Here is a 25,930-nt window from a genome sequence, read left to right on the forward strand (position 1 = left end):
AACATATCATTTGCTAAAGTTTATTTTGACTGAAGTCTGATGTCAAGTAGCATCCCAAGCAAGTATTTAAGAATAAAATACCATATTGCTGACTTACAACTCTGTTGCTGTTGGTTTAAGCTAACTATGGTTATAAAATCACTCGTATTGGCAAAGGTTCTGTTAGCAGAACAGTAGTTGTTGTTTGTATATAGTATTTTAAACCAGTTGTGTTTTCTGCTATTACGTTAATGGAAAGCATGTTTTGACATCTTCCCCTTAGCTCCCTGACTAAACTGTCTGGATTTGGAATTCCATCTGGCTGCGCTGAAGAAACTCTTCCCTCTATTCCCCAGCCGAATCTCTTCTTGGTAAATAAAGGAGCCACTGAAAAGGTTAACTGTTTTTCAAGAGAACAAATTATTCTTTTAAAATTGGCAGTGCAATGGTCTTTACTGGCTACCTGCTGAACTGAGGCTCTCCAGAGGTATTAGAAGCTTTTTCTAAAATGCTTCAAGTTGTTTGAAGCACATTTGGCTCATAAATACCTACAGATCATAGCCCTTGAGAGACCTATGAGTCAGGGAGTAGGAAAGGGTCAAGTATGGATGTTGTAGAAACCCCAGTCCCAATACTTCAAGTAACAGAATAAACTGATGTTTCATCTGACGGTGCCAAAACCCATCCATAATAAATGCTCCTTGACCTGTCCTCTCTCCCCTTCATAAATGTCTTTTTTTCCTTCTTTGTCTGTTTGGGGAAGAATGCTGCAAATAGGAGATTTACCCTATGGAATGGGGAGATTAGCGTAGCAGGTGTCTTCTGGCTTTCTTTTTAAAGATGGGTTTATGCAATTCAGTCAATAAAAGGAAAATTAAGAGAGAGCAGTAATGGGTCGATAGCTAAACAATTCATAATTTAAAAAGAAAAAAAAAGTGAATCCCCAATACCACTGCAAGATCTGAATGCTGACTGATTCCTCTGATGCTTTTGAAGCTGTGCAGCTCAGACAGGAGAATCAGTCTGAGGTGATTTAATCAAGCCACCCGTGCAATCTCTCTTACGGAAAAAATCCATTGAAAGCTTCACAGCCCACATAGAGGAGCAGGGTCTTGGCTTTTAATGTCTCAGACTGATCTCCCTCTGCTTCACGTAATGACAAATCTTCATTGTTCTTTGCAGCAGAATAAGGGGGGAAAGTTGCTGCTGATGGTTCAGAGCAATTCAGTGTTTCTTGCACTGTGCTTTTTGCAAAAACCAGAATGGGTCGATGGTTCAGGCAATTCTGGAGGAGGCTTAAATATGCATGTTCAGCTGGTGCTCCTGGAGGCATGGGTGTCCAGGTGCTAGAGCTCAGATAACACCCTCGCATCTCCTTAGTTCCAGAAAGAAAATAGCTGTTCCTGGTTTTTGCAGCTTTGATACAAGTCTCAACTCAGCTGTGGTATCACTGTGAGGGAGGTCGACCTTGCTTGTAACAATAACAAGTGTTGTTAATCCTTGCACTGTTAATTAGGCTCTTTGTGTGAATCTGTAAACATGTGGGTGGCCAAGGGAGTTCCACCTTCCTCCAGGAACCTGGCAGAAGAGGCCTGATTCCTCCCTCACCGCCACCATCTCATTCATATGATTTAAGAATTAAAATCTAGGCGACTCTGATGAGGGACCGAGAGTGTGCAGGTTATCGTGGGGAGCTAACACAAGGGCGCAGTGCGTGCCGCTTCGGTGATGGAGAGGCACAGGAATGATCCTTTGCCCCATCTGGGGGGTCTCTCACCATTTAAAGTCTGCCTGAGCGAACAAGTGTGGCAGACTGTTGCCATTTGAAATATCTGTGAAAAAAAGAATAAGCAGGTGGCCCAACCGCTGAGCCTTGCGGTCACTCACTTTATTTGTCAGGTCAATTCCCTGTCCCCTGCAATCACCCAGGAGAAGACAGTGATGCATAGGACGTTGCTTCTCACTCTGCCTTTTCTGCTCCTTTGTAAAATGCTGTATCATATAAAATGTGCTCTGGTACAAAATACTTCTTGACTGCAAGAATATTCCTAGAAAACTTTTCTCTTTGCTAATGATGTTGCACTTTTCTACTAGTATTTGCTGATTATTTGGCCTTAGGAGGGTAGTTACTTTGTTCTCAGCAGCTGATGGCTTTCCTTTCTAGGGGAGATGGATTTGTTTTTTCCATCCCTGAATAATTTAGATACTATTGATAGCTTAAAAATATTATTTTGCAGAGTAACTAGGTACTTGCAATAAACTGCAAATGAATACTCTTCTGTATTTCCACCTGCAAATTACAAAACTGCTACATGAAATTTACTGTTACAAAGCTGTAGGGACTCCAATTTAGTTTTCATTTAATCAATTTATTTTGTGGAGGAAAATTTATATCAAATCTGGCAGTCCTTTTAATAGGTATGTTTCAGAAATGAAATGATGTCTGATTCTGGTTCCAAATGTGCTGTGAGATTAGTGTTAAAAAAGCCCAAAACAAAAACCACAATTATTGCTTCTCTTAATTGTGAAATAGGCAGAGTCATTGTGTATGAAGAGATTTGTTTTAATTTTAAAAGGTTTTGTCATCCTCAGCTGTAGCCCACTATTGTTGCTTAGGAGTGCAGCCCCAACCCAGGAAATGTCTCATAATTTGAAAACCAAACATTTTCTGGCTGGCCTGTATTATGGAAAACATTTAGCCTGAAAACTTGAATTAAGATGGTGACATAAATCAATAGGATGCTCTCAGTTGAGGCAAATACTAATTTCTTTGTTTGGAACATGGCAATGTGAGGTGTGATACAGAGTGGTGCCCTTCTAGTCCCTGATCCAATGCACGCGTAGGGGAGGAGGGTGTAAAGACGTAAAGCAAAGCATGCCTGATGTTCTCATTGCTCATTAGCTGGTGGCTTGGCTGAACATCGCCGTTGCTTGGCAGCTCGTGTTTTAACTGCAGTGGGGCCTTCTGCATCTGCAGAGAGGGTCTGATACCAGGACCTTCTGGTACCAGGACCTGCTCTGTATCTGGACTCCTTCCCAGGCTCTAGAGGTGTGTGGATGCTCCTCTCTGCTCCTGGTCTTCCTGCTCTTGCTCAGTTTGCGAGTAGAGGCATTCTTAGCATTCCTTCCAGTCTGCATCGTAGCTACACAACATGTAATTACACTTCTCCACAACAACTAGCCAGCAAATTAACATTATAATGGATCTTAAGGTTTTGTAATTACTCAAAAATGTCACTAGGCTGGAAGAGTGCTGGGCTCTGCCTGTCAGCAGCCTTTCCTCCCAGGGCAGTAGTGTGCAGCCACTTCCTTCTCCTGCCTTTGGCGTCTTCCCACAGGTGAAAAATTTATTGTCCTGAGGCCTTCTTGTCCTTAGCAGCACCTTCCTCCTCTGTCGTAAAGGGTTGTTCTGGTAATTACCTTGGATACAGGAGTGGCACCAAAGTTCAGGACCCGGCTCTCAAGGGGAGCTGAATATGTCGCTAAATTTCTTTGCTGAGCTGAAGTATCCTTACCATTTCTAAACACCAGCAGCTGCAGCTTTCTTTTGTCCTGTCCCAATTTTGATTTTTGTTTCTTCAGGCAAAATGTCTACTGAAATTGCTGGAAGGGTTGCCTTTGGCGAAGATGGCGATGCTACTTGCACAACTGGTTCACAGGAGTGAGGGGAGCAGAAAGCCTTGCACACTGCGTAGTCTCAAATTCTACCTTAGCTTGCCCTTGGGCAGGGCAACTGCATCCTTTCTGCTGTCCGCCTCCCCTGCTTTACAGCTTTGGGACCCATCCTGGCAAAATCGGGGCTTTATGATCACAGGAGTTACCGCCTCTGAAGGGACGCCTCTCGCCGTTCAAGGGCTGGATGCAGCAGGAGCAGTGGGGATGTCTGCAGTGCTTCACTCCGGGCACTAAACTTAAATCAGGATTTTAGACTCCCTGCGTAGGCAGCACAGAGGCAGTTACCTCCAGAAGTTGGCTTAGAGTAGCTGCATTTCCTGATACACCAAAAATTATGGGTTCAGCCCCTCTTGAGGGTGCTTGGGGTAGGTGGCTAATGCTGGGTGCTGGAAATCCTATGCATCCCATAGTGCCTGCATCAAGAGCATCCTATAGCTAAACTGGGTATATTCAACCCTTACACGGCTTTAACTCTGTTTCCAGCTTAGTTTAGCCAGCATTTGCTTTTGGGAAAAGATCCGTCTGCTATGAATTGAGGTTGCTGCCTTTTTGTAGAAAGGGGGGAAGGAATGAAATAATAGTTAATACTTAATGCATATGAGCAGCAATGCTGCTCAGGTTGCCTAGCAGCCAGTTAGACAAGCAAGAGAATAAAAAGGGCTGAGTGAATGTGGTTGGAGCTGGTTTCTTGGTTTGCGGGTGGAATCTGACCCATGCAGTCCGGTTTTCTGGGAGGGGGAGGAGATGGTGGAATTTACCGCTAATGGATATTTTAGCTCTGTCAGATCATCTCTATCCACTCCCCCGCCCCCATCTGTTTTTCCTTTTCAGTTTTTCAAGTGTAACTTGGAAAGCTTTAGCCAAAGGGAGGTGTTAAAGTTTTGTATGGTTTCTGGAGATGGAATGGGCAAAAAAAAAATCTCTCAAAGCAACTTTTTCCTTCTCTTTAGGACTGTATCTCTAGCAGTCTGGAGATCATTAGCATTTCACGGTCTCTTCAATATACTGCTCAGCACATGCAGTAAATGCTGTATAGACTGGAAATAGCTCCTGCAGTCACACTTAGCGCTTCTAACATTGCTCTCATTCTTGCGAGAAGTGGATGTACGTTTCATTTTCTGGAAAGCAAAAGTAGAAAGATATTTGAAAAAAAAGGGGGGGCTTGAGCTGCTATATGATTGCAAATAAACTGCCCCCCTCCCATGAGGCCAGAAATTCCCCACAGTATAAGGTTGGATTAAAAACCACTAGGAGATAAAAATAAGGAAGGCTGACTGTTTAAATAGTGACTTTCTGAAATTGGGTGGTTCTTTTTACTTTTTCAGTAAAAGTTGGAAAGCTCAAAATGCTTTTCCTTGTCAGGCATAGCTCTGTGGGAGTAACAGGACTCCAGGAACTGAAACCCTAACACTCTCCACTAGCATCCTCACTTGAGATGACAGAGGTGTCAGCTCTCAATTTTAATGCATTTTCCTCATCCCAGTGGTAACTTTTTAGCATATTAAAGTAGGAATGAGGGCACTTAGCAGAAAGGAAGGGAATGAGAAGAATCTGGGACTTAATTTGCCCATCTTAATAAGGAATAGTGGCTCTTTCAGGGCAGCTAGCCTCTTACACTCTGAAATGAGTTGAGAGGTCTTGGGTCAATGCCAGCACAGATATCACGCTAGTAATTTTGGTGGAAGGACCAAGGAGGGAGGGGGTCTAGACAGCGAGTTTTGGCTTCCCTCGCAGGCTGGCATTTGAGTGAGACCAGAGTTATCAAGAGGTTGGTCATATTCATCTATGCTGCTTCTGCAGTCATGGCAGAGATGTTCCTCTGAGCCAGAATTATCTCTTGAAGTCCTATACTTGGCCAAACGTTGCAATGTTAAAGCATTTTTAACCGTGTTTCACACAGATTGAAGATGCCAATGCTGAAGTCTACCATAAGGCAATAGGTAGGATGGGCAAGGATACTGTTAAGTAAAGGAGCTTATTTTGAGTTTACTTTTTTCTGCACTGAGTGCAAGTGCTACCAGATCACCTCAAATAGCTGCAAGTGGTGTGTATTTTATACCTTTGCTGGGCAGATTCTTCAAGCTAAGACATTTCTTAATTTTCAGTTGTCATTTTTAAGTTGCCAAGCTCTTGGCTGTCTTGTGTGAGTGCCTGCTCTCTCTTGAATGCCACTCTGAACGTCACAAGAAAAAGATCAGCTGCCTCCTTCAAAATGTGCCTGGGTCTACCGTTCTCATGCAAGAGGCATGCGAGTCCCCCTGAGAAGGAGATAAATGCAGTCAAATGGTAGAAGACCGAGGAGTAGTTTGGGGGCTGAGGTCAGCAATAGTTTGGAAAAAAAATAATCCTTAAATAAAGAACAGACTTTTAAAGACCTTATTTAAAAAGTGCCCAGTACTATGACTTTTTATTTTTCATCCACTGGGTTAGTGATTTCTGCTTCTGTGCCTCAGAGAAGTGAACGCCTTGGTGCAATTCTGTTGCAGTGCCCTGGAGGACTGTGCCATTAGTAGACAAATGCTGGAGAAACAGGCTGCAAAGGAAGCACTAAAAGCACCCCACGCTTGGAAATCAGCAACTTCCGTAATAAGCTTTATTGTTAGTCCCTGTGAAGGTGAACTGATGTGATGCCGATACCTAAGCTTAGATTTAAAAGTTGGAGGGACAAACTCTCTCCCAGTTCTGCTCCTATTGAATTTGGGAGCCTGTGACAGCAGCACGTGGCCTTAATGATGATTAGCAAGCACAGCAGAACTTTTATGTTTTAGATCGTACCGCTGCACCCAGGACAATGATCCGTTTCCACCAGCCCAACAAAAGCCGATCTCTATTCTTTATTTCCACAGAGAGCAAGCTCTCCCTTAGAATCCTCTGAGTGTTTATAAATTTTTGCTTATGATTAGTTGCCTCAAATTTTAATGTAAAAAAATGCAAAGTAGAGAATTTAAATTAGTTGCCCATGTTCATGGAAGTAGAAGAAAACATCTTTCTGGTGAGTTTCTCCTCTTCATCAAGTCAGAGTGATGACGCTCAAAAACCACACACGCCCTCTCCCGAAAGCTTATTTCCCAGCCGGACTACCTTTCCCCAGACTCATAGACACTACCAAGAAAAGCAAACCTGTTTTAAGCTAAATCCTGCTTTAAAGGGATCTACAATTCTGCTGGGAAACTTGTAGGAATCTACAAATAGGTGGGGGGAAAAAAAAAAAGAAGTTGAAAGAGTATTTGCTCAGGGACTGGTGTGTTTGTGGGTAGCTCTGGCCATGCGGTGCCGATGCCTGTGCGGTGCTTTCCTGGGCAGCAAACTGGGGACACGGGGGTTTGTGTAATGACTAGTCACTACTGCCTCCAAAAGAGGTTAATATTTTTAAAAACAAGGATTTAAAAAAAAAAAAAAAAGGTTCCTTTCCTAGGCATCTGCTTTGAAGAACACTGTCCGGCTTGTTAAGCTGTTTATTCTGAACTCACAAGAAAATAAAATAAAAGCAAAACAAAGCGCCAAACCCCACAGTCCTCCCCCCCCCTCGCAGTTACTATGGCAAAGAAATTATTTGTCAGTCCTCCCGGGCTTCTGAAAATACCCGCTGACATCTTCCGTGTGCGGCGATGGGGATGTTTGGTTTGGGAAGCGCTCCCCGCGTTGCCTAGCAACGCGCCCTGGACCCGGGAGGGGACCGCGTCGCCCCTGGCAACCGCTGTTGCTCCCCAAACAGCGCGGGCCCCGCATCCTCCCCCGCCATCGCATCCTCCCCCGCCACCGGCCTCTTCCTCCGCCAGCACCGAGCTTCGCAGGGGCTTGGGCTGCTCGGCTGCAGCGTGCGGGGCGCGGGGGGTCCCCCCTGTAGCCCCTCAAAGCAGCCGCAGAGTTAGGGCTCAAGACTCCCCCCACCCCCACCCCCCCTTAGTTCACGATTCAAAAGGATTTAAATCTTCCCACTCGGCTCGATAGACTCCAAGCACAATCCTGATCCGTCAGCACAGCGCTGGAGGACGAGCTTTTAAAAGTGCAGCTTTGCCTTACCCGCTTATTGAATGGATTTTAAAAAAATCGTTTTCTGGGTGTTATCTGAACCCCTCTCTGGACAGACTGCAGACAGAGAGTTTAGCGGGCTGAGGTGTCTGTCGGAAAGCCACCCACTCGTGGCTCCAGGCCAAAAATACTGCCCACGGGAATTTGTTGCCTGGATAAAAGGTAGAACTTGGTTAATTCTAGTTCGGTAACAGTCCATTCTCTTTCTTTGGAAGAGTGCAAACTGTTAGAGCAGTGTGCAGTTGTTGCAAGCCTTTGTCTTCTCCCATTCATCTAGGACATGGTCTGTCCTATTACTGTCCTCACCAAAAATGCCTTTCTCCAAGTGCAGAATATTCAAATACATATTCCCAAACTGCGTTTCTAGGGCATCTAAAGCAGCCTTCTCATTTCTTTGCCTTTCCAGGAAGAATTGCATGTCTCTAGATAGTTTCTGTCTTCTGTTTGGGGTGTGGTTTTAGTCCTGGAGTCTGCAGTACCAGTCACTAATAGCTGTATGAACCTTAAATTTCCACAGGAAAAAAACCCAGCTCATTCCCCCTCTTCACTGGTACCAGTGCCCTGGTCTGGAAGGCAATTGCTTCTGTCCCATCACTTGCTGAAACATGCACTGAATACTGCGATGGAACAGTTGAATAACAACTGTGAGTTTAGTTTTGGGACCCCCCCCCCGTGCCAGCCTGTGACTCTGATGAGCGCACTTGCAAATGCACTTAGGCAATGCAGATTTTGAACTTGGGGCAGTTTTACTGCACATGTAGAAGCAGAATCATCAACAAGCAAATCCCAAACTCTCGTGAGGAAAGTTTGCACATCCCCGTGAGGATGTTTTGGTGCAGCACCATCATGTAAAGGGTGAGACCCCCTTTTCTGTGGAGTGCAGGAGCAGAGCCCAGGGCACTGTGGTGGTTCCTCCCCAGTAACACCAGTCCCTGGTCAGGGCAATACTTCCCAGGAGCGTGCCGAGTTAGCACAGCCTGGAAGAGCATCTCGTGTGCAGGCGGAAGGACGGTGGAGTCAGAGCTCATGCAGATATTTGAGAGAGACAAAGAAACTTGCCCTTAGTGTCAGGAGAAAGCAAACAAGCCCTCCTCCTCCTCCTCCTCCTCCTCCTCCTCCTCCTCCTCCTCCTCCTCCTCCTCCTCCTCATGCCCGCCCAGGCACTACCTGCCTTTCAGAGGGAAAAGTGACCACTTCTTGTTTCTCTCCTTGCTCCAGCTCTCCTTTCTGGCTTCTCAAACTACCCAGTACAAACCCCCAGCAACACTAACGCTCGTGACCACTTATTTATCCCCTTGTGCCATGTTTCAGTTCACCCCCCATGGTGGAATCTCTCCTGGAGACGTCCGGAGCACTGAACTCAGCTACTGCTGTAAAATCTGAGATGAAGTCATCTCTTCTCTGAACGGCCACAGTTTATGTTTGTGGCTTGTTCTGCTTAACTTTGTTAAGTACCACAATGCTTGTGAATGGTGCTATATAAATAAATAACAATATGCTGGACTGTGTTGGCAGTGGTTACTTCTGTATTTGCTGTTCACCGGATAGGCATGATGGAAACAGCTGCTGCTGCCGCCCCACATCTAAATGAAACACTGCAGTAAATCTCCCACTTCACACTTAAATTGTCAAAGGCTGGCTAGCCTTAAGACCATCGAAAGGATTGTTTAGTCTAAACAAAAAAAAAAGTGATGGCTGATGAACATACAGGTTTAAATAAAACTGATCTGTTGGAATTAATTTAAAATAAGTGACATATTCCATAGTTTCCTGCCATAGGACAAGCTATAAAAGCGGGTCCTGCAAAAATGCAGTTGAGTACAAGGTTTGCAGTTCCTTGTTCCAAAATGAGCCCAGTTCAGTTGGGGGAGGATCAGCTGTACCCAGGTACCTGGGATCATCCTGGGAGCATGCAGAAGCAGAGCTACAGACCACAGGGGTCAAGTAACCCCGATGTTCTGGTTTGGTTGACTATTGAAACTTTGAAAATTTGGTTGACAATTGAAGATTTGTCCTAGAAAGGAACCTTTGAAATGCTTTTGTGTCAGATTTTTGCTTGATGCACTGTACTTCCCCTATTGAACCACAGCCCTAGGAAACCCCTACAGTGCACGTATTAAAAATATGGGAAAATGATTAATGTGAGCCCAGAGCTTGTGCTTGCTTTCGCCAGATAGCACCAATGTGTATGTCACAGCCGGTATTTGACAGGCCTGGACATGGCGTGCATAGTAGTGTGTGACTCTCATTCCTCCTTCCAGATGTGAAAGCTTGCTCAGCAGATATCAAGATGGTTTTTTTGGGTAGCATTATTCGCCATCATTGTAGCAAAACTTTTCTGAAGCCAAGATCTAGCTAGTTAATAGGAAAGAAACAAGGAGTTTCAAGCACTTGTTGACAGGGTTGTGCTAGGCTAAAAATCTGGAAGCTGTTGGACTTTTTCTTAAGACCAAACAGCTGGGACTCGTGCAGGTAAGTCTGTGGGAGGCTGAGGGAGGGTGAAATGCAGCATGGCAGTAAATAGGCTGTGTGCTGGCCCCTGCATTTCTGAGCACCAGAAGGGATGCATTCAGAACTGAAGGAATCCAGTTCTGGCTTTTGACCCTTGGAGAGTGTTCGTGTTACTAACCCAGAAAGAAAATAGGACAGGTTTTTGTGTGGGAGGGAGGTTCGCAACATTACTTTGCCCATGTTCAGGTCTGAGATCTGTGCACGTGGGATTCGTCCACAGGCTGCAGCCAGCAACATTAAACCATCGCGGCTTCTGCTATTCAGTCTCAGCTGGCTCTTAAGGAAACTCCAAATTATACGGCCAGCACAGATACATTCCTTGCTCTCTTCTGCGTCTCTGAAAGTTACTTTTAAAGAAACAGCAAAGATTAGTGAACTGCTGTTACACAACAATTATGTGTGTGTGTATATATCTATTACTTGACTTGACTCCATTAAATCTGTTTAAAGACTGAGTGTATATTTGTGTTTCGGTATATTATTAACTATTGCTAATAAAAGCCATTTCCAAATTTGTATTTTTCCATGAGCACCGGGTTTCTGAAAAAACCAGCTATACTGCCTGCTGCCCTTGAAACGCGTGTTTTGGGTTTATCTGTGTTTCCAGGTAACTAGAGCTCTTAGACAAGCAGTGTTTGCTTCTGTTTTAAATTAATTTAACCTAATCACTGGAAGGCTCTGGTGCCTTCTCTGTTTATAACATTTTGAATCAACGTAATAAGCAGCCTGTCCAAAATCAGCTTATTATCAAGTTCCTTGTCATGTTTGCTTCCCCCTTCCATCCCCTCCACTTACCACCACTTATTAAAAGGCTAAGGGTTACAACACGCAGTTCAGGACACTCTTTAGATGAGCCGGCTCAAGTGCCAGCTCCTGTTAGTCTGGAAGAGCTCTCTTTCAGCTGCAATGGGGATGAGGACACGTTCACACTGCTTGGAGTACAGAGATGGCCCAAACCTCTCCCTCATCCTCTGCTGGAAGGGGATGCTGGTTTAGGAAGGGCTGGTTGCGAAAGGCGAATGCTGCTCCAGCCCTCGGGATGCGAATGGTACACGAGTGCTTGTTGCTGCTAGCGGGGATGCCAGGCACCATCCCGCAGTATCCCAGGCTCTGTGGGGTGGCTCAGTGTCATGTGGCTGCAGGCGTTACGGACTGTCCTCGGCGTGGGATGAGGGGTTTTGGTGCAGAGGCCAAGGTTTTGATGAGCCAAGACTCTGTCCGCTCCTCACCTGCTCCCTCTGAAAGCCAGAATAGCAGGCTCTTCTTCCAAGGCTTTTAGAGCAGTTAAAAAACCAGGAAATACTGTAGCTCTCCTAAGTCAAGCTAGTATCATGATTGCCAGTTGTACAACATTTTGGACAAGGATTAAGTTCAGGTGCTAAGCAGCCAGACCTCCAAGTGCTTTGAGCTGCGCCCGCTGCTAACAGCCATGTTGGGAGCTTTGTTCTCCGAGCATCGCTTGTATGGTCTGACGGAAAAGATAACTCCTAAACCTGGGTGCTGGTAGAGGAGGTTTTCTTTGTCTCAGCCATCCGAAAGCAAAGAGTTTCTTTTGGTTTCACAGATGGGTAAGCTAGAATCGTGTTTTCCCGAAGAGGGTGAAAAGATGGGGACATACTTGGCCCTTGGTCTCAGTTCAGAGCCCCGTGCTGGCCATCTGCAAGTGCCTGCTTGTATGCTCCTCGGGCTTCTGAGTTTTATGGGCAATGGAAAAACAAATTAATATTTTTCTGATTGGAATTTCAGGGGAACGCCTGTTATTTCTTGGAGTTACCATGATTTGGAGACATGTGCAGCAGGGATAAAGGATGCATGTGGAGGCAGGAGGCAAGCTGGGTTTGATACAAGTATTTGCCTGGGTTCTGCTCTAAGGTGGTATAATGCACTTGATTGTATTTTTATTCACATAAAATAGTTTCTTCTTCCAAAGAACGAAACACTTCCCTTCTATGCTCTGGCTAAAACACAACTAATGCCTTTTCAGGGCAAATTATTAAATACAGACTAAGCAAAAAATGTTGAAAGAAATGGAAAATATTTAAGAAGGTTTTCTTTAGTAAAATAAATGTGGCATAGAGTGTGGTGGATAAAGTTGATGGATAGTGTGCATCTGCTAGAAAAGAACGTCAAAATCAGCTATTCCCTTTTATTATTTTCAGTCACTTTTGAGAGCGTTGAGGATTCTCAGTAGTGAATCTATTAAGTGTAAAAACCATAGTTCCTTTTTCTGTAGTCAGGGGAGAAAATACCACTTAGAGCCCATATAGAATGTGATGGTTAAATAGCATTTCTATTTCTTCTGAATTCAGTTATTGCTGTTCTGGTTTTCCTATTTATCTAAGCTCCAAGCCAACTAAACCTGAATAAAAGTTCCAGAAACCAAATAAGTATTTTTATATGTAAGCCTTCCTTTCAAAGTATGCAAAAAATGCACAAAACCAAACAAAAAAAAGCAAAAACTTGGGTTTGAATTTAAGTCCTAGCAGGTCAATGTTATGGATGAGAAATAATTCATTTTTTTAATTAAACTACAACCTTCCTATTATTTTCAGTAAAATACCAGATATCAGGAGATTTCTATAAAAAATTCATAGCTGTATCATGAACTTGTATATGGAAATGCGACCGTATGTGATTCCCTGGTTATTTTACCCCCTGGTCAGCCCGAGATCTGTTGAACAGAACGAAAACTTGGAGCACAAACTGTGCACAGCTGAGCATCCTGGCTGTTGGGTATACTAAATCTCATTAATAAAAAGGCAAGCATAATTACAGTAGGTTCACCTGGAAAAATAAACTTTTTTCCGCCTTTATATCTTAATTTGAAATGAAAGCTGTGAAGTACATCCTTCTGTCATCAAAAATCTGATTTAACATTGAGTCCTGTACTTCAAGGCAGTCATTTTCCTGGTGGATCTTTATGCCCCACATTTAAATCCTCTTTGAGAAGAAGTTGTTAAGCCCATTTACAAATGGCAAATGGAGGGAATTACTTACCCACTAGAGGTAATAACACCCACCAAGGTTTACTGGGAAGCTTAAATATAAGTAGCTGTGAGAAACTCTGTCCCAGAGGTAGAATAATTGACTGTTCTTCTTAAAAACAGCAACAAAAAACCTCATTGAAGACGTTTTCCTTTCCCCCACCTATGTCTCAGTATTATATTCTATTTCAAAAGCTCTGCCAGAAAAAAAGGATGTAATAAAGGAATTTAAAAAGTTTAAATAAGATCAAAGGATGGCCAAGTAAGCTTTGAAAAGCAAATTAAATAAAATAGTTCATGATTTGTCTTCGAATGAGCAAGTGATTCACTGAAACAGTAACAATTTCAGTATTTTGAAAGCAACACTAGTATGATTGTATGAATATTCTGGATTAAAAAAAGCGTCCACTGATTGCTGGTGTGGGGTAGCTAATATGTTTTACATTTTCACCTTAAAAAATCAAAGATACGTAAACACAAGACCTAAATACCCCACGAGAACCAAGACTGTGCCAGTCCCACCCCTGATTTATGTAAGGCTGCTGTTAAAAAATAAAAATAAGGTGGGGGAGAGTTATATTCACTTCAAATGGTGACATTTTCTTCTAGTATAAAACCACCAAGGAGGTCAGCCCGCAATTACAACAGAAGCGACCCTGGGCCTGAGGAAGGCAGGGACTTAAATCCTCTTTTATTTGAAGTCTCGGAGCTGCCTGGGGCAGCTGCTGGTGCTCAGCTAGCCGTGTGCTTGCATGTGCCGTGGTGTGAAGACCAGAGCACCAGAGAAAAATAAACCAAGTATTTCCCTGGGGCAGACTCCCTGCTCTGGCTCTAATCAGCAGCAGTTATTAGACGTTCGAGGTCTCGGCGTTTAGCTCCGAAACAAAGTTTTTGTTTTGAGTGTTCAGGAGCTGATAGTTTATATTAAAACATTCTGTGGAAAAATACTTGCAGTTCCTCATCTCCTGGATGGCAGAGCCCGTGGGCTGCAGCACAGACCGAGCACCCAGGGGCACCCTTCTCACTACTGGGGGCTCTCGCATCAGCCCCTCTTCTTTCCCAAGCTCTTTTTGGGAGCTTGGGAACCGGTGCAGAGGATGCCACTGCTTTCCCTTCTCGGCACTCAAAGGCGACTCGCAGGAGAAAGCTGTGTGATATTCTTCTGCTGTCCCCTCCTTTTCTCCCTTCTCTTGCTGCAGACTTGAATGTGAAAAATATTTTGAAATGCTCCTCTTATCTCTGTTCTCCCAGCATTTTGGAGCTGGTTTAGGCAGGAGAGATTAACAAAGACAAGGCTATTTACATGAAGGCAACGTGGCTTATGAATTAAACGGTGACAATTGGAGTTTTTATCAACCCTCAAGGCCTGTAATATTACTACTTGTCTTTCTCAAATGCATTCAGACTTTGACAGCCCTCTGAGACCAGTGCTCGAAAAATACCTTACCTGGGGGAGTATTGTGGCTTTTTTAGGAGTGGGAAAATTGAAGCACAGGGAAGGGGAAGCATCTTGTTCAAGGTCACAGAGCAAGCTGGTGGCAGAACCAGAAATAGCACCCAGAAGTTATTAGTTTTTTCTGTATTTCCTTTCCTGTCACTGCTGTTTGCTTGGATACTGAGATAGCTATGTGTAAACAGAAGGTTTCCAGAGCGCAGCAGCCTTGTTATCTGCCTGATTCATTCAGTGATGATGCAACCTGGAATCCAGATTTCTGCAATGCTTTCCACAGTCATGATGCTGCACGTGACATCACCGGCTGCGTTGAGCAACTGGAGTTTTAAACTTGTCTCTACCTGAAACACCAATGTCTGAGTAAGGCCCTTCTCACCACTATTTTATTTCTTTATGCGTGGTCAGGTCCCGTCTGCTCATTCCCCTGGCAAAAATAATTGACTTGTCTTTTTGCTCTTCTTAACCTGGTAAGGAGCCCTGGAGCTGAGAAAGTCAGCTGTGGATGCTGATCCTCTCTGTGTCCCACCAGCGGCTTTGTTGACTACTAACTGTGTTCTCAGTTTGTGCAAACTCCCCGGTACCAGGGGGGCTGCCAAGCTGTCAGGCTTTCACCGGCTGTCAGAAGCCACGAGACACCTTTTAATAGCTTCTGTCGGTCACTTCTGCTACGCGAGAGCTACAGCGTTCTCCCCCAGCCAGGAGCGGGAAGCAGGCGTGGCTGGGATGAACCTCTCTTTCTTAGACCAGATCTAAGAGGAAGGCAGCAAATCTTAGATCTTTGGGAAACAGGAGGGCTCGCTTTTGAGCCACTGAGTCTCTGTTAGGAGAGGATGATCAAGAACACTGTAAAACTTCCTCCTCTGTGGGAGGTGAAAAATGAGATTGAAGGAGAGCAGTGAGTCCTTTCATGGGCATTTGCTTTAGGGATGGTGGCAGAACTGCCAAAGAGCTGCACAAGCAGATGGCCAAGCTCCAGCAGCTAATGTTCGTGAAGGAGCTACAAGAGTGTTCCTTAATTTGCACGCACAACTCCCAAGAAGGATGAGCAAGACTTCGGATGCCATGTTTCTTCTCCTCCTTGAAAGCCGATGCTTTATTCATCCTCTGGAGCCTTGGTTCGAGTGCCGGCTCACTTGGTAGCTGTGCTCCCAGGATGTCGGCAAAGCTTTGTAGCACCTTGCGATGCTTTCTCAGAGCGTAGGAATTCTGTTTACGTTGTCAGCTTTTCATCAGCGCAAATTAATGTTAGCAGATGGCGCACATGTATCTGTCTCTCCAATTCTCAGGAAGCGCAGGATGGCTTTAATGGGAAATGAATTATTCTTTATCCAGGATGTTTCAGTGATAAACAAAATAATAAGAAGTCTTGTACGTGTGCCTTGGCAGTCCAGTACTTCTGTGTCTGTCTACCTTGTCTGGAAGTACCAGCTGCAGATTTCATTGGGGTCTTTGTGTCTGGCTTGGTTGTCATCATTAACAGAGCCTGCATTTTGTAACAAATCTGAAAATAATGTTGATGATTTATTTTGGCAGCAGACAATTCATCTTTGACCCTGCCTGCCTCTCTCTGCTCTCTTTTGGTCACTGAGGGAAACAGAAGACAAAATTTACCAGCAGAGATGAGCAGGTGGTAATTTTGAGATAACATCGCTTCTACGTGTGCTTTTCTGATTATAACTACACTTGAAAAGAGACCTTTCTGTAGACCTGAAATGCCGAGATCTGACCCTGCCAGAACCATTCTCAAATAGATCATTAAAACATATTTGGCAACTTACCCAACTTTATTCTGTAACCTCACCATGCTATATTTTTCCACTCGCAAAACCTAGAAAGCTGTGAACGGAGCCCAGGGCACAAATGATAGACAATAAAACACCCTTGCAAAAGTTAGGGGAATATGTATGCTAAAAGCGACCCCTCTCTTCTGCCTGGGCATCTTCACGTGAGCTTTATAAACCTGCCTCCTTTGCCAACAGTGCTGGCCAAATGTTTAGTTGCAAATAATTTTGGGCTGGAACAGGCGGGAGGCTATTTCGTTCATTTACTGCGAGAATTATTATTTTCCTGATCCCACAGCGCTATTGCAACTGGTATCTTCTGACAAAGAGGTTTTGGCTAAAAACCATGCAGAGGCAGTGGTGGGGGGAAGCAGGTGCTGCTTTTATATAGTGGAGCTGCAGGGAATGGGGTTGTGCACGTCTGCTACGGGCAGACTTGAGGGCTACGAAGGGACACGAATGGTGATAAATAGTGACTAAATTTCTTTACCTTGTTTCTGGATCATTAAATGAATCCAGTAGCTGTATTTGGAGCAGTGACTATGTGGGTTCTGTATCTACTCTTTCTCCTGGATGCAGAAAAATGTGAAAGAGAAAATTCCTTGCAAGCTGTGGGGTTTCAGGGAAGTTGGGAGAGTAATTGGTGTAATTTGCTAACGGGTAGCATGGGAATATGGGCTCAGCACTGACCAGAAAAAAATCTTAAAAACCTGTTTTGTGAAGAATCTAAATATTTTGGGGTTTATTTTTCAATAGCTGAAGGAGAATAAACAGGTAACTTTTGTAACTTCACCTCCCCCTTGCATTTCTTTTTACCGCAAAGAGCTAGCAGATGAGCAGGGTACAGTGTCCCTTGGTTTCCCATTTTTCCTTTTGCCTCTTAACTTGCACAGAGTTGAGGGAAAAGTTTAAATATTGCATGAAGAAGGGAAATAAAACAGAAAAGGTTTCACGTCGTTATTTGGAGGCTACGTTACACTCAGCAGTGAGGCTGAGAAAGGAGAAATGACACTGCTCAAAATCTGGATGTTTCTGAATCTTTTGGTTTTGAACTGACAGCAGAAACCCTCTTAAAATAGGTTTTTAAACAGGAACTTTCACAAGAAACTGAGAAAAAAAGGCTCCCCCACCCCCCATATTACATCAAAACCCCCAAAATGACATTGTCTGCTCTCGGGAAGCACCATCACAGCAACCCGCAGTGTCCCTCGGGCAGCTGGGCTCTAACATGGGGGGGACAGACATGGGGTGCTGGGGCAGTGCTGTAAGGGAGCGAGGAGACCCGGGGGATGGAGAGCCCGTGCTGCAGGGCAGGCGCTCAGCCCTGCTCTCGTGCTGCCTCTCCATCCCCAGGACATTCCTGCATGGCCCTTGGGATGCTTCCCAAGGCGGCTGAGCGATGCTGGGTGAGTGCCGGGACAGGGAGACCCGGGTGACTTGAAGATGCTGAGGGCATCAACCCTGCAGGGTTGCAGCGTGGGAGCAGGACCAGAGGGTGATGGCGTGTCTGTGTTTGGGGACCTTGGTGAGGCTCATGGGGTTTTGGGGCGAGGGCACAGATGGGAGAGTGGAGGTGGTTCTTTGTGGGAGTGGTTTGTGGGTTTTACATTGATGGTCAATCGCCGTTCTTTTGCTATTCATGTTTGATTATTGGCTGTGATTATAAACCCAAATTGACCACCCCACTTTCCAAATGAAAGCATTAGCTGGGCTCCAGGCATGTACTTAGATTTGATTAAATTTTTTTTTGCAGTAGTTAAACATGATAAGGCAGAGGGGGAGAAAAAATGATTTTTAAAATATGCTTTTACTCTTCCAGATCTGAAGTTATCCTCACTATGACACAATAATTTTCCAACGCTACTTTTTGGTTATATTTAGAAATGCATTTTCTGTTCCTTCCCTCTCCTTTCTGTGGAACAATTGTGCAACTTTCTTTTTCTTAATATAATACTGTATTAAAATTAGCTCCAAGACTAAAAAGAGTCCTCTGTGTAGGAAGGTAGCTACCTTCCTTCCTAGCACTTCCCCTGGATCTTCCACTGGGATTTTGTTCCTGTTAGGCGCGGGTTCCTCGGGCGTTTGCTGCGGTGTGTAGCTGTGCTTTCCCTGGCTGATCTCCCCTCTGCTCTCCCCAGCAGTGAGCATGCAGAGTTCAGAGGGTGGATCAGACTCAGCAGCTTCTGTGGCTCTTCACACTTCTGCATCAGCCCAAGCTCCGGTAGTGCAGCCAGTGCCAGCGTCTCAGCAGGTAACGTATGCACAGCTGGGAATGCCGTTTCCATGGAGAAGAGACCTGTTTTACTGGCAGATGTATTTTAATCCAGGGTTTTTATAAGGGGGAGAGGATTGTTAATCAGCTCGTCGAGGTAGTGGGGAGAACCTGTTCCTGGACTTTGTGTTGATAAAGGCCATAGATATTTCATGTGTTAGCCCTACAAATATGCAAGCTTTAAAACACGGGATTTTTTAATTTAGCTACCCAAGGAAGTAATTTCATGCTAGTTTGGTGTTTGCTTCAGTATAATATCCTGTTGTCATTATTTGGTGTGTCAATAAAAGCAGGAGAAAATGAAACTGTCCTTAAAGGCATCTCTGCAAATAGGGTACCGAGCTCAACAGAGAAGAGGTGGAGGGAGCGCTGGTGCGGGGAGAGGGTGGAGGAGCCACATGCTGGTCTCTTCCTTTGGTAGGTGGATCCTGACATTTTAAACTGGGGAGGGGGGGATTCATGACTCATGTAGATGAATACGGTGCACTTAGGAGGTCTCCTGCTAGGAGAGAAATGATAGCTTCAGCTGATGAACGAAAACTACCTAATGCAAAATGGAAAGGGTTAAGTAAAACTGGTTCCTTTTTATGTCATTTGGGGAACTATCAAAAGAAGTTTCTGTCACAGGAAGCTGGAGGGATAAGAGGATGGGTGGGTATAACTTAGCTACACCCTTCTCCAACTCCCAAGTGAGCAGAAGTAGCTGCCATTGGATGTTGTTGAAAAGGAACAATTAAAAAATGTAAATTGGTAGGAGCGTTTGATTCACCAGGAGATGTGGACATTCACATCATGTGATTCGGTGCATGGTTGGCCAGCTCTCTGTCATCTTTCAGCCTTCCCATCTTCTATTTCTCTGGGTGATGTTTCTTGTTTGTATTGTAATGATGTGGATATCACTGATCAGTAGCGTCAGGGATCTTAGGGATCATCGGTCATTAGTGTGAATTTGACTGTGACAACATTTTAAAGAAGTTTAGAAAACCCATTGGCTTTGGATTATGAAATTACCCGTCCAGCCTTTGCCGGTGGTGTCATCATGACACGGAGTATCGAGTGGAACTCCATGGATTGAGGAAGACCTGGAGGATCGTGAAAGACTGCTGAAGAGGAGGAGCATCCAGATCCTTCCCTTTACACCAGCAGCACAAAGAAAATACTAGGAATGAACTACTGGCAGCATGACTGGTGTGAGGCTGAAGCCTTTGATGTTGTTGATCACTGGTCTACCTTTCAGTGTGAGAGAAGGCTGTATGAACAGGATGGCCTCATCTTACAGGTTGGGGGTGATTAATTTTTTTGGTTGGAAAGTAGTAGGAGCAACCAGACAGGCGGTGACAAATTACACAAGTATCTGAGCTGGGCAGCTGTGCCAAAGGAGGAGATGTGTTGTTTGGTAAAAGCAATGACGGAGAATGCAGAACCATCTGAGCTTTGGTGGTGGTAGAAACCATAAGGGCTGTGGCACCTTGGAGAGTGTGATTTCATGTCGCAGGAGGCAGGGGGTGGTTTGGTACGGCAGCTGTAAGAGAAGAAACTTTGCAGCCCTAGGAGGAAAATGTGAATGTGTGAGGAGTGGTTCTTGTCTAGCTGTGACTGAATCTCATGTTGAGCTCCTCTCGTCAATCAACTGTTTGCTGTTATTTCCTTGCATGGAGACTTAAAGATGGTCCATGTTAGAAAATGTGGATTCAGCTCTCTGCTTTTCCCAGGTTTAGGGTACTGAGTTCAGGCTGGTGGTGTCTGGTGCAGATTGCATCGGCAGGATGGGAACCGCAGGGATGCTAAGTAAGGGGTACTGCTGCTTCTGGAGTAGGAGACAAGCTTTCCATGAAAGTTTGAGGGAGAATACCTAACTCACCTGTGTTACAGACTGAAAGTAAGTGTATGTTACTATATCTTCTTCTTTCAGAGGGTTTTGGTCCAAGCAGCAGGCTCCGCTCCCAAAGGAGCGCAGATGCAGCAAATCTCTGTTCCCAGAGTGCAGCAGGTTCCACAACAGGTAATATCTCTGGGGTGAGACACCACGCAGGGACCCCCGTGTCAACAGGACCCCACGTCCCACACGACGTTTGAAACTGTGCCAGATAGCTGCTTAGAAAAACCCATGCTCTTAATTAAAGAGTGGTGTGCGATTAGAGAGCTGGAGAGCACTGTGAGAGCAGCTTCATCCATCTCTTTCTTCCTTTCTTAGACTGATGGCAAAAGAAACTCTCAAGATGTTTAAAGTTTAGAAGGAACCTTTACTGTAGCAGTTGTCTTTCATACATTTGAAGATTTGATGGATGCTTTTAATTGCCATTTAAAAGCAGTCCTCCTCTGTAAAGATTTTTTTTAGAGGCAAAGTGTTTGGGATTTTTTGTAATTACACAAATAAATGTACTGGCTGCATGTGGCTTCATAGAAAGGTTAGGTGACAGAGAGCCATGCAAGTGTTTTTATTTATCTGAACTTTGCCTTTTGCAGTCCTTGTTTCCTAAGAAACCAGGCATATGTGGTGCTGCTTCATGGGGACAGTCAGTCTGACTCTCCTGACTTTTTCCTCTAGCAATTTTTTATTTGGTTGCTCAGTTTCAGAAAAAAAACTTGACAGAGGTCAACTACATCCTCCCAGACCAATGAAAAAGGGGGCTGGGGTGCAGATGGACACTGCCAACCTCCTCTCTGAAGGAGAGGCTGCAGCATGATCTCACCCTTATTAGTCAGCAGAGAACCAGCCCTGAGACATGTGTGCAGAGGAAACCCAGCTCCATTGTTTCCACTGCTCATGGAGCAACTACTTATTTATTTATTTTTATTTGACCTTTTAAAATAAATACATCCTTTGGGATTCCTAAGCATGTGGGGTTTTTGTTTGTTTTCTTTTTCTTTTTCTTTTAAAAAGAAAGCCTAAATGTCAAGGTAAGGTTGCAAGTCATTTAAGGATATAATATACAATCTCTCCTAGGCAATAGCATATCCATAACTCAAGTTTATGATGCTTGTTTCAGGTGCAATCCGTGCAGCACGTATATCCATCCCAGGTCCAGTATGTGGAAGGAGGAGAAGCTGTTTATACCAATGGAACCATGTAAGAGTCTCTTGTTGGCTCTGGCAGAGCCTCTCTTCCCCTCCCGGCTGGGTTGAGCCCTGTGGTCCTCCCAGGCTCCTTCCATCCCGGCGCTGCTGCTGGCACTGCCCACCATTAAAAGGAGGAAGAGGAGGAACCGTTTCACATGCTACGTTGTGTGCGTGGGGTTAGTTTCAGCCAGACTCCAGCCTTGGGGGAAGCGTTGTCCTTATGGAGGGACTGTTCTCCAGGGAATCCTGCTACATAAAAGGGTCCGGTATTTTCCTCTGCCCAGCCCATTGTGTGGTGAGGTGGGGCACCTTTAGAGCATAACTGCTAGAGGAAGAAAGGGGTTTTGTAAGGTTTCCTCTTCCTCCTCTGCTGTGCCCCCTGCTTTGGGCCTGATGCCCCTGCTGCCCTCTGGGATGCTCTCAGCCTTCGGTACCGAGGTTGCCTACAGTGGCTGCAGAGCGACTCCTGGGCTTTGCTCTCACTGTGGCTGTGGGCCTTTGCTCCAGGGCCGTCACAGGACGGATTAACATTGTCAGGAGTGACTTTTACAGCACAGGGTTCCATTTCAATGGAGCAAATCCCACCGACAATAGAGATGAGGCTTTTTTAAAAGGTGGTCCAGAGTGCGGAAACTATTGTCCATGAGACTAGCTCTGCAAGCTCCTCTCCACCCGAGGTGTGCTCCACCTCCTGACCCTATTGTTCCTTTGACAGACGAGCCGCCTACTCCTACAACACCGAAGCTCAGATTTACGCCCCCAGCAGTGCAGCATCCTATTTCGAACCGCAGGGAGGTGGAGCTCAGGTGACTACAGCGGCATCCTCTCCTACAGCCATTCCCTCTCACAACATGGTGGGCATCACCATGGACATTGGGGGAAGTCCGATCCTCTCCGGCTCGGGAGCCTATCTCATTCATGGGGGGATGGAAAACACTAGACATTCTCTGTCACATACTTCACGCTCCTCTCCAGCAACGGTATGTAGCCCTGCAGATGTTGCAGCTCGGGGGCCAGGAATTATTCCAAGGGAACTAAAAAGCCTTCAGAAAATAAAACTTCCTATCGTTATCACTGTGTATATGTCTGTATAACATGCCATGCAAATGCAAGCGAGAGAATAGACACTGGTGTACTACGGATATTTTTCAACGGGAGTTTGGGATGTCTCTCTTGCTGGTGGGCAGACACTTGTCAAACTTTCTGAGTGGATCGCTGAAATTATGCAGGGTGGAGATAAGGGAAAATTCTTGGGGGTTTTGGTTTTTTTTCCCTGAGCAAAATGTTTTGGCTTTCCAATTCAAAAGAACTGTCTATATTTGCATTTTGTAATAAGTATAACATCTGAACACGGGGCTTGGCTTACCCAAAATAAAGAAATATATAAATATATTTTTAATTATGAAGAGACCTGAAAAATCCATTATTAACACAGTGGATAATTAGCACATAAGGTATGTCAAGCTGATCAAGCCAAATGCACAGTGATTGAAAAGCCTTTGTATATATCTCCTACACCATTGTGTATTCTGTCCATGCCATGTGTTACAGAAAATGTATTTTAGGGATAATACTGATCAAACAGAAATGTTTTAAAGCTCTAATTTTTTTAATCATGTCCCTCCAACTGTCAGCCGAGGTGCCAGGTTGCTAGCACGGCTGTACAGCTGTGTGGGACTCAGGGGGATACAACTATTAACCCAAACCAGCCTTTCTGCAGCTAGAAGCTACCAGGGCTTTTATCTGAGAATCCACCAGCCCTTAGTAGCAGCTGTGGCCAGGAGTGGGTTGGAGCTCTGCTCACCTTCCTTTCCAGACTGACTTATGTGTGTTTATATGTTTGTATGTAAACATAATTACAAATGTAGGTGTAATTCCGTGTATGTAGCCAGATTTTAAAATGTGAACAGCACCATCCAGGGAGAAAAACAGGAGCCGTTTGCTACTGCGTATTCTTGAAAATCTGGCCGGTTAGGTTGTACTTTCTTTTCCCACGGAATTTTAGAATACAGACTTCTTTTTTTTTTTTTGAATCTTTGTGCCTTGAGAGGTTGCCTTTGATCCTGGAGTGTGGATCCTAAATGTGCTCCGCCTTATGTAGAAGTAGCTATCTGTGGAGAAAAGTCCTTAGCTTTGGGTGGAAGAGAAGATGACAGATGGATCTGGATTAGCTGGGCTTCATTTCTTGTGTGAGAATTGTGTGTGTGTGTATTTTAACTGTTCGTAGTTAAAAACTAGCAGTGGACCATCCTCTGATTTTTGCTCAAGCTTGTTATTTTGAAGGAAGTAGCTGCTGATCGTCACCTGCGTGGGACTGCATCTTGCAAGGCTGCACAGCATTACTCTTGGTTTTTGGGGTTGGGTTTTTGGTTTTTTTTTTCATTTCCATGGTGATGGTCACAATGTAAAAAGCATGAGTAGAATATGTGTCAATAGAAATGTCCCATAAACAGATTTAGTTTGTAGCTGTCTACCACATGGGATAAAGCTGTTCAGGAAAAAAAGAATTTAGGAGGTAACCTTTATGAAAATGCATCTGAAATAAATTCACTGCATTGCATGTAGGAATGAACTTTCAGAAGGTATTTTAACACAAAATATCTGTGGCTCTTGTGGGGGGGCTCAAGAGGGTCCAATAGTGCATAGATACTTGTCTGGAAGACAGTATGGGGATGTGTCTGTGTGTGGCTTTCAGTTCTTTCAGCGCAGACCAAAGTTGGAGGCAGATAGAGAGTGCCATGATAACTGCTTTCAATTTCACATACTAATGGATAAACAGATAGTGGAAGGCTTAAGGAGAGCAATGACTAAATCAAATCAACAGGTGGGAACGTTATTTTTTGCTGCAGTGTCTTGCTTAAAGAGAGAATAGGAAAGGCTGGTGTTCAAGAGGCTGGAGTGGCTGTAGTGCTGGCAAAATGTATTTGGGGCAGGATTAAGATCTTTGTGGAGAGAAAGAAAAGTACAGCTCATGCAGATGTAGACAAGGAAGCCGTAGTGTTTGCATGTGGCCTTGGGGGTGTAGTGCAAGGGGGATGGATGTCAAAGTGGCCAGCAATGTGAGGGCTTGGCAATGTGAGAGGCAGCTGCAAGGAATGGGGAAGCGGGAGGGCTTGGAGCGTGTTGAATGCTTGAGGCAGAACTGGCACTGAGACCTTGAAAGCAAGGAGAGTATCTTCAGAGGAGACTGGGAACAAGGTAGTGCTTCAGAATTAGCAATGGTGTAAGAGCTGCCTCAGGAGGTTGAGGGATGTTTGGTGAAGACTGTATGTACACTAAAATAAAATCTTCAAATATTTAAAGAAACCTCTCTTCCATATCTGCTGGAATAATGTTCTGCTCCATCGAATGGGCTGAAACAGCACATGAAGCAGTCCCATTCAATGTCTGTGCTAATAGAGCACTATTAATCTTCATTTAAATTAGGCTATACCAAGAGAGGAAATCCTTGAGACCTCCCATTAGTGGGTCCTCAGAGCTCCTCACCTTCGTGCAGGGCTGTTTAAGAGCTTTTAGTCTTTCCCCTGTAATATTTTTTTCTGCAGATGCAAGGTGTCCATTTGTATGGGACGCTTACCAAAATACCAAAAAGACAGACCGTGTTTCTGTGCTTGTGTAAGAGGTGTTGCTCAACCGGCACCACGCTGCTCCTTGAACAGAGGAAGGAAATGGTGTCTCCCTCTAACACTGACTCATTTCCTGAAGGCTGCATCAGCAATCAGTCTTTGGTTCCTCATGGTACATCATGGTGTGCTAGATAGTTTTCTCAAAAAAACCACTGACACATAGTCTTAGACCGACTCTTTTTTGAATTCAGTGATAACTTCTTGAGGAGTGCCACAGTGATGGAAACCAAGGGACGTGTGCTGGAGGTACTTGGACAGAGTATCACGTTCAGACATGGATATGGCACAGACTGTGTCTTTGGTTGTTGAATGTTACTTCAGAAATTAGATCTGAAGGTTCTCCCACCTTTCTGACAGAGCTTGGTTTTGTAAATGGCTGGTTTTATCTCGACCTTTATCTTCACCATGCCATGAGTCAGTGCAAACTGGAGTACAGGGAGCTAGCTAGTATGTGAAGGAGGCCGTTGACAGATCATTGTGCAGATGCTTTGTGCATGTGCCTACAGACAAGTGCACGGCCATGCATGTTGACTGAGGACAGATGCTAGAGATAGCTG

General features: G+C 44.7%; 1 protein-coding gene across 14 annotated transcripts in view; it reads left to right on the forward strand.

Moving 5' to 3' along the window:
* The window catches only part of RFX2 (regulatory factor X2), a 60,488-nt gene that overhangs the window by 12,408 nt on the left and 22,150 nt on the right, over positions 1-25,930 (forward strand). The window contains exons 1-6 of one of the 14 annotated variants that reach the window (XM_072845516.1): positions 14,889-14,994; positions 18,554-18,666; positions 19,021-19,104; positions 20,600-20,689; positions 21,678-21,757; positions 22,463-22,727. In XM_072845516.1, coding sequence (XP_072701617.1) covers positions 18,562-18,666; positions 19,021-19,104; positions 20,600-20,689; positions 21,678-21,757; positions 22,463-22,727 — 624 coding nt within the window. In that variant the 5' untranslated portion in view covers positions 14,889-14,994; positions 18,554-18,561. Of the gene's footprint in view, positions 1-14,888; positions 14,995-17,816; positions 17,941-18,553; positions 18,667-19,020; positions 19,105-20,599; positions 20,690-21,677; positions 21,758-22,462; positions 22,728-25,930 lie in introns of those variants that run through there. The other 13 variants (XM_072845509.1, XM_072845510.1, XM_072845511.1 and 10 more) reach the window with 13 other exon arrangements.

Source organism: Ciconia boyciana, chromosome 24 (assembly GCF_034638445.1).
Source record: "Ciconia boyciana chromosome 24, ASM3463844v1, whole genome shotgun sequence".
NCBI classification, from domain to species: domain Eukaryota; kingdom Metazoa; phylum Chordata; class Aves; order Ciconiiformes; family Ciconiidae; genus Ciconia; species Ciconia boyciana.